The sequence below is a fragment of the Phymastichus coffea genome, unplaced genomic scaffold (assembly GCF_024137745.1).
Source record: "Phymastichus coffea isolate CEN01 unplaced genomic scaffold, Cenicafe_Pcof_1.1 PCOF00013, whole genome shotgun sequence".
NCBI lineage: Eukaryota > Metazoa > Arthropoda > Insecta > Hymenoptera > Eulophidae > Phymastichus > Phymastichus coffea.
Genome location: NW_026706824.1, coordinates 73547 through 83242, shown reverse-complemented (window position 1 = coordinate 83242; position 9696 = coordinate 73547). Strand labels below are relative to the sequence as shown.

General features: G+C 31.3%; 1 protein-coding gene across 1 annotated transcript; it reads right to left on the bottom strand.

The window, feature by feature from the left end:
* Positions 1 to 7372: 7372 nt before the first annotated feature.
* Positions 7373 to 9145, bottom strand: LOC131673301 (uncharacterized). Its single transcript, XM_058951201.1, has one exon. It carries the CDS (start codon positions 9143 to 9145, stop codon positions 7373 to 7375), a length of 1773 nt encoding a protein of 590 aa, XP_058807184.1.
* Positions 9146 to 9696: the final 551 nt, after the last annotated feature.

Sequence of the window (9696 nt, the reverse complement as noted above, 5' to 3'; positions counted from 1 at the left end):
AACAATTAAAAATTTGTGGAAAGCTTATAATCATTCGGACGATTTAGATATAGACGATTGTATTAGATGGAGAAATCTAACAATTATGCTATAATTTCAATTAATGAATTTATGAAACGATCTGATTTAAGTAGAGCAATTCGACAAAGGTATCAAACTTGTGCTTGTCATTTGAATTCTATTGAAGTCAATTTAAGTAAAACTATAAAAGTTGGTGGAAGTATACTTCCATTAACAGCTATTCAGGATGAAGTTGCAGGAGATGGAGTTGTTTGGAGACCAATTCATTTAGCCTTTGAAAATCGAATTAGTACAGTCTGTATAGTTAATCAACATCATTTAGATATAAAAACATTTCTAGTTGCCGCAAATTAAGTTTTACAAATTAAAATACCTAAATTTCTTGATATCCATAATAACTTAAAAATAAACATAGAAATGGCATCACAATTTATCATAAAGAAAAATCAAGAAGATGATATTCAAATCAAGTATTTCAATACAGAAAATGTTTGCATTTATAAGACTACTGATCTTGATAGATGGTTTCAAAATAACGTTAAAGATATTGTACTTAAACAAATCGAAGAATTTCAAGAAAGAGACTCAGGCTGGTTGTTAAAAACTATTGTTGGTCTCACTATTAATATAAATAAGTATAATCCATTTAAACCATGCTCATATATGCCATTACCGTCAAGCATAGATAATAAAAGAGCCTGTGTTAATGTTAAAAATAAAGACAATGAATGTTTTAAATGGGCTATACTTTCATGCCTTCATCTAGTTGAAAGAAATCCAAACAGAGTAATTAAGTACAAGCCCTATGAGAATGAACTGAATTTTGATGGTATAAGTTTCCCTGTAAATAAAAAAGTATACCTAAATTTGAAAAGTTGAATAATATAAGTGTAAATTTATATATAACAAAAAAATATGGATCGAAATATGAAATCTCACCGTGCTATATAACGAAATTAAAAGAAACTAAACATACGAACTTACTCTTAATACAAAACGAATATATTGATGAAAATGATACTAATAGACCACGAATATCAATAGATGATGAAAAATTCAAATTAGAAACTCACTACATATGGATTAAAACTTTATCTGCTCTCCTGCGTAGACAAGTTACTCAACATACTGAAAAAATTTATCTTTGCGAACGATGCCTTCATTATTTTTCTAACGAGGAAAATTTGAAATCTCATGAAGTTGACTGTTCCAAAATAAATAAGTGTCGGATTAATTTACCAGACGATGCTACTCTAGAGTTTAAAGAGTTTAAGCATAAAGAGAAAGTTCCATTTATTATATACGCTGATTTTGAATGTCTGTTAAAACCTATAGAAGATCTGAATAGAAATCTCGATGTTAAGAGACATAGTTTCCAAGAACATGAAGCCTATAGCATTGGATTATATTTAAATTGCCGTTATGATGATAGTAAGTCAATATATAAGCCATATAGAAAAAAATTGAATGAAGACGAATCACCAGCATTATGGTTTATAAAGCAATTGAAATCCCTAGTGATTGAGTTAGAGCAGATATATAATAATGCAATAAAAATGGATTTATCATTTATTAATGAACAGGCAATCAAAACGGCAAGAAGATGTCATATTTGCAACCAATATTTTCCAGATAACCAAAAACGAGTTCGTGATCATTGTCATTTAAGAGGAAAATTTAGAGGTGCAGCTCACAATCATTGCAATTTGAATTATAAAAATGCTACTTTCATACCAGTTGTATTACATAACTTTACAGGCTATGACTCACATTTTATTATAACAGAAATTGCTACTAACTCAGAATTTGAAGGAAAGATCTCTGTTCTCGCTGAAAACAAGGAGCGATACATATCCTTCACAAAAGAAGTTGCAAACAGTCGAATTAGCTTTCGTTTCATTGATTTCTTTCGATTTATGCCTACATCTCTAGATAAATTAGCATATTATTTAGTTTAGCTAGATATTGTACAGAGAGAATTCAGAAAGATATTACACTTTAGAACAGATTAATTTACTCAAAAGAAAAGGAGTTTTCCCATATGAATACATCCAAAATTTAAATAGACTAACTAAGACAGAGTTACCATTTATTGAAAAATTTCATAGTTAATTGACAGATAGTGATATTCCTACTGAAGAGTATAAGCATGCTCAAAACGTATGGAATATTTTCGGTAGTATTTGGAAGATAATAGATTTAGGAATGTATTCTGATCTCTATCTGAAAACTGATGTACTTTTACTAGCTAATATTTTTGAAAATTTTCGATCAACCTGTAAGAATGCATATGATCTCGATCCTGCTCATTATTACATTACTCATGGATTAACATGGGACGCGATGTTAAAATATACAAATACGAAGCTTGAACTATTAACAGATACAGATATGGTTTTAGTCATTCAAAAGGTATTCGTGGAGGTATTAGTCAATGCTGCAATAGATTTTCAAAAACAAACAATAAATATATGGGTGAAGAATTCAATAAGGATGAGCCAAACAAAATTTTAATCTATTATGACGTAAACAACCTTTATGGTTGGGCTATGACTCAATCACTACCATTTGAGAGATTTAAATGGGTTTCAAATGTGGATATGTCAAATTTTTTTAATGTCTCTGATGATAGCGACGTAGGATATATTTTAGAAGTAGATCTAGAGTATCCACAAGAGCTGCATGATGATCATAAAGACCTACCTCTTTGTCCTGAACATACTAAACCACCAGGATCAAAACAGAAAAAACTTTTGATAACGCTTTATGGTAAAGAACGATACGTTCTTCATTATAGAGCGTTAAAACAAGCTCTCAAATATAGAGTAAAACTCAAAAAGATATATAGAGCGCTAGAATTGAAACAAAAACAATGGCTGAAACCATATGTTAATTTAAATACTGAAAAAATAAAGCAAGCTAAAAATGTGTTTGAATAATTATTTTACAGGCTTATGATTAATGCAGTATATGCTAAAACGATGGAAGACGAAAGAAAACGAAAAGATGTCAAACTGATCAATCAATGGGGAGGTAGATATGGCGCTGAAGCTCGAATAGCTCAACCAAATTTCCATAGTAGTTCCATCTTTCATGAAAATTTAGCTGCTATTCAATTATCCTGGACAACTATCAGTATTAAAAAACCTATATACATCGGTCTATGTGTATTAGATCTTTCAAGAACATTAGTCTATGACTTTCATTATGGTTACATGAAGCAACGAATTGGTGAAAAATGTAAATTACGTTATACTGATACTGACAGCCTCATTTATGAAATTCAAGATGTCGATATGTAGAAATCATGAAAGAAGACATTGATAAATTTGACACATCGGACTATCCTACTGATAATCAATTTGGAATGCCTCTAGCTAACAAAAAAGTTCTTGGTGTTATGAAGGATGAGTGCAATGTTGCTATTATGAGGTAGTACATTGGGTTACGAAGTAAACTATACAGTATCGAAATAATAAATAAGGATCACTTGAAAAAGGAAAAAGGAGTGAAAAAACATACAGTAAAAAATACAATAACTTACTCAGATTATCGAAAGTGTTTATACGAAATGGAAATTATTAAACGTACTTAACGTAATATTCCATCTCAATTACATCAAGTAATAACAGAGGAAGAGGAAAAGACAGCACTAAGCCCCCATGATGATAAACGTTGTATTTTTGGTAATAATCTGGACACACTTTCATGGGGGCATTATAAAACTTTCGAAATTGCTGAAATGAAAGAAAGAGTTGAACAGATACGAAGAAAGAGGTATAGAGAAGAAGACGAAGTGATAGAACAAAATAGTAATATGAAAAGATCCAGAATTGAAGAAACTAATTCTAGAGAGCAGCACTAGCGAAAGAATTCTATCAGAATCAGAATGACTAGTAATGGAGAGGGAGAAACAATGGATACCTGAGTCTATAGAGTGGAAGAATGGTTTTAGATGAAGAATCATGAGAGAGGGGAGACTGAAAGAGAGGGAAGCGGAGACGGCGGCTTGAGCTTTAGGAGTGGGGATGTCACGTATAAAACTAAGAGCTCACTCTTGTTCGAAACAGTAGCTCAGCTCTCATTCAAGCAACAGTCTTATCTCAACCTCTAATACATCTTCCACTAATTATTGAAACAAGTAAGATATTTAAATAGTTTTAGTTTATCAATAGCTTAGTAATAAATAAATAAATAATTTATTCTTTGATTTTTTATTTTACAGAATGGATTTCTCAGCAATAAATGAAATTTCCAAGAAGACTTTCCTTCTTCGGAAGGCGATGCCCCAACTTACATCGAATACGAGTACATTATATCAAGTTACTAAAGTTAGATCATTAACAATGAAATATGGATTTAGCGTTGTTATTACAATAGATGACGAATTTGATGTGTTCCTGCCCAAAAGGGTTAATATAGTAATCGAAAAAGATAAAGAAATAATGAAAAACCTACATCAGACTAGTGAGAAGGAGGAGTTATTTATTTATCATATTGTCGGTTCAATCTTCGAATTTAAACATAATTTTATCTTCAACGAATAAGAATTAAATGTATTCTAATACTAATGAAAATAGCTGCACTATGAATAATAAAACACATATATCTAATTGAATAGTCTTTTTTTCCTTTATTTAACTATCCTCTTATTTCCTTTTGTGGAGAGGTAAAAAAAAAAGTTCATAATGTAGCCCTTTCCAATGAATTTTATCTCAATGTAAAGGTGACTCATGAGCGATGATTCCAAACGAAATACCTCACAGGTGAGAGCGAAGGTTGGGGCTCTCACTATTCCTATAATTAACCTTAAGAAGGATACATAGTTTGCTTTACCAGTGAGAAGAAATAGCTATAGCAAGACTATCCTGTTGTGATTCATCATGGCGCCTATTAGAAGAAACAAGAAGAGCATTCATGCTTCGAAGTATGTATGGTTCTCGGATAATATTCAAATTCATCATCTTCCTATTGAAGACAAAGACTCGAGGAAAGGAGTTCTCGAGATCTAGAACGCTCCCAACGTCGTATTATGAAACTAAGTAGTTTAATATCGCAAGTACTATTTAAAAAACGTATAATAATGATGAATCATATTTTTGAACCTATACTAAAAAATCATTGTATAGTATATACACTTAACCCATTAAAGCCCACGCTAAGACTGGTTGAGATAGCGACAAACAAACTGTGCTATCTTTTGCATAAGTGAAAAATAAAATATACGTATTTTTTTTTATGTTATTTTCAAGTGTTTATAACAAATTATTTAAACAAATTACAAAAAAATTCATAATTATCAAAATCTAAATGCGGGAATCGATTCTGGGGATAAAATTGAGATGAAAACCTATATAACACTTTTTTGTCAGAGTTCAATTTGATATCTTTATGTAGAAATAAACTATTGACAAATAAGTGTTTTCATTCTCACACATGGTATCTGGAATCATATCAGTATTTTTTACTGATAAATTTTGAGATCTTATACTGTAATTGGATAAGTTTATTTCATTTCGTAAATCCTTCCGTGTTAGAGATCACGTTTGAGTGGCGGGCTAACGGTTGAAAACATTTATACATTGGATCTATTCTTTGAAATAATAATTTCGGAAAACTTTTAGTTTTTATTTTGTTCTAAATTGGTAACGTTACTGATAATGCCGAGACGGAGAATTAGCGATCTACCAAATTTAGTTGAAGATTCTGATAGTGATGAAGGTCAACATATTGATATAGCATTCATTCCTAATGAATAAGAAAGTTCAGATGGAGATTCGGACGGTGATCCAAATGAAGATACATTATCAAATGAATTACCATCAGGTTCTTACGAACATGTTAAAAGTACATACACAAGTACTCAGAAATTGTTGGAACCGAATCATAAGTACAGTTGGAAAAATGATGCTTTGAATGATATTTCTCCGCATGTCGAGAGCAACTTCAATATTTCACCTATTTCATCATTGCAATCCAAAAATGCTTTTGAGTTGTTTGAGGTTTTCTTTTCGAAATCAATGAAAAACCATATCATTGAAGCCACTTCTGAAAATCATTTTGATTTATGTATGGATGATCTAGAAAAATTTATTACAATCATAATGATTACTATCTTCAATTCTAGAAAAAGTATTCGTGATTACTGGTCAAAAAAGCGAATACTTCAGTGTCCAGTAATTGCGGAACTTATGTCTAGAAATAATTTCGTTGCCATAAAAAAGAACATACGATTCTATAAACTTCAAGAAACTGATCAAAATGATAAAGTCTGGAAGGTTAGAACTCTGTATGATATGTTTCGTGAGAATTGTATGCAATTTGGTTTCTTTGACTATAATTTATCAATAGATGAGATAATGGTAAAATACTTTGGTAGGTTTGGTATCAAGCAATGTATAAGGAATAAACCCATTAGATTTGGAATAAAAGAATGGGCAGTCTGTTCTTCTGATGGGTATATATATGATCTTGATATTTACACTGGTAAATCAGGAATCGATGAACGAAATCCTTTAGTTGCCGTTGGTTTAGGGTCTAGAGTGGTGATAAAGTTACTTTCGAATTTATTAGAAAAAACACAGAGAGAAGAACTGAAAAAGTATCATATTTATTTTGACAACTTTTTCACAAACCCAGATCTTATGATTCATTTGAAAAAAAATGGTTTATCGGCGACAGGAACTGTTCGGCATAATCGTGTGAAAGTGAAAGTCGAAATGCCAAAAAAAGCTAAAAGAGGATACACTATTTCAATGCATGAAGTGAATTCAAAATTGAATTATATTACAGTTATGGACTCAAAGCCAGTATCGATTCTCTCTTCAAAATATGGAAATGAACCAAAAGTTGAAATGCAGAGATGGCAGGAATCATCGAAAAAATCTATTCTTTTTCCTCATTGTTTCTCTATGTATAATGAACACATGGTCAATTTTCTTTGAATTTTTTTAAAAAACTAGTATGTCATTCTAGAGATCATAAGGAATAAATTGCAATAATAAAAAAGGGGGTACCGCTGCTATGTTCTGAGCAAAATGGTTTCAAAGTTTGCAACTAGTGAGTCTTCCGATCGGCCTCGCGAGAAAAACATGACGACTTGGCAATACCGCATCAGTTGCGCCGGTACGGCACGCGGCGCATTACAATGTTACCGATAGTTCGAACTAAAGAATTAGCACGTTGCACATACATACATATTTCATATAGAACATTTTATTAAATATCTGATGAGATTGATAACAAGTAATCACTAATTTTAACGCATAAATATTCATATGATTGCTTAAAGCTTCCCATATTAATAGTATGATTTATTAATCATGAAATAATATTTTTTATCATTTATTTATTAATTAGTCTCGAAAAAATTGACTACTGCAATGGAAATCTTAATATCTTTGGTGATCTTCACTTTTCCTCCTACTTTTTCACAAAACATTTTATAGATGTCATCGGACCCTTCATTTTTATATAATTCAACTAATTGTTTATAAGTAATGTTATGTTTAGCTAACTTTTTTAAATATGTTATAGATATAACACCTTTCAACTCTCTCAAATATTGTAATCTTGAGTTGATCTTATTATTTTCAATGATTCGATTGCAGCAATCATAGTAAGATTGTTTCAAACCTACAAGTAATTTTTTACAATTGAAATATCTTGCTAATTTTTCCAACATTCGGACATCACCGACAGCATCATGAAAATTTTGCAAATCTTCACTTGCTAAATATTCAGTGGCTAAACCATGTAATGTGAACTGTCCGGGGCCTTTTTTCTGTGAAATCAGTTTTTTAAAAGCTTTAAGAGAGTCTGAAAAGCCTTGAATTATATCGAAGTCCCGCAGTATATTACAACTAATCAAATTTCTTAATAATATCCGAGTATCAAACGAAGCATTATGAGCAACTAACAAACACTTTTTGAACTTTGAAAGTGATTCCAAAAATTGTTTGAACGCCAATAGACCATCTTTCAAATTAGAACTTTCAACGGCCTTCCCATTTAGACACAACATACCACCGTCGTTAGACAATCCTGTAAATTTGGTAGCACTCTTTGAAATTTCTTTTGTTGGATTAATGTAAAAATCAAATTCATACTTTCCACATTTTGCAGCAATTTGTACTATTTCGGCATTTATATCCAAACCAGTAGTCTCTAAATCAAAATATACAATTAGCGGCTTAGCATCAGCGTTGCTTTTCTCTGGCAAATTAATTTCTATTTCCATCCCGCAATTAGCTTGATATGTTATACCTTCGCTTTTCTCTAAACTTTTTCTTAACGATTCTCTTTGTTGTTTTAATATAACCCGCCTTAACTTAGCTTTAGAAGATGTGTTTGTTTGTTTTCTTGTGAAGCGTTTACCGTCTGCTGTTGTAGCATACTTCAATGTATATAATCCTTCACTCAAGTTGACTCTCATTCGAAATTTAGCCATACATTTTTCGCCATAATTCCAGGCGCATACACCATTGCCAACTCTGAAGTCGCAAGCTTCACTCCTTCTGAGACATTGATTTTTGTGTGCCTTGTGAGCAATAACATTATTAAAGCTTTCATTTGCTTGACTAGAGGCTGCCACAGAGAACTTCCCAGCATTTGCCGCATACTTATTAAAAAAGTCTACTAACATTGTATATAAATTTTCATCTGTAAGTAGTATCGTGTGCTTTTCTTTGTATTTGCACCAAAAACCACAATTCTCATGACGTCCATACAAATGCTCCGGCATTCTGCGGAGCTCTCTAGCTAGTCTATCACTGTTTCCTTTATTTTGCGAAACCGCATATGCAAAGCATTTTTTAATATGAGGAACTACACCTTTTTTTTTCATTTGTTTATAATTCTCTTGCATTTCATATAACACTTTGCCAAAATTTTTCACCATATGATTTCTATCAACTAATTTATAAAAATATATGTATGGATTATCTTTTCTAACGGCAGCTATCATCGAGCTATCTTCATCGCCAATTATTACACGTACTTGTAGTTTAGCTTCTTTTAAAATATTGCTGTGGTTAATTAGTTGTACGCCAGCATCTGTTTCCATTCCTTTTGCGCTCCCTAAATAATTGAGCCGACAATCGTGATCATTTTTATCGTGCCCCATTTCACATATTCGACATTTCCTATTTCTAGTCTTATAGTCTAAGATTTTTCCAGTCAAAAAGCCAATTATTGCACTGTACCCGTTGAGGCTATCATAGCTACGTCCGTTGCTACGTTTGGTCCACCCTGTGTCGTATGAGACAATAATATTAATGATCTGACCTAAAGCTGCGTCGAAACTTGAGTTTCTTGTTTCGTTAGTTTCATTATTTGATTCAAGGGTTTCAATATGAGGATATATATCTCAAGCTATATTTTCTGGTCTGAAAAAATGAAATTTACATTATGGCACAAGTAATGCGACAATAGCAGATTTTATTCGTGATTTTTTTCAATTCTTTTTAATTTCTTGTTTGACAGTGATACATGACGTATTATGAAATAATAAAGTTAGAATTATGTTGACGTTGTAAATAAAAAATTATAGAAATTTAATTTATAGATTTATAGAAAAATTATTATTTATAGAAATTTGCATTTATATCAAAATATTGCACTGCAAATTGTTTTTCATAGCTGAAAGTGTAAAAAAATGTACTAAATATTTCATAA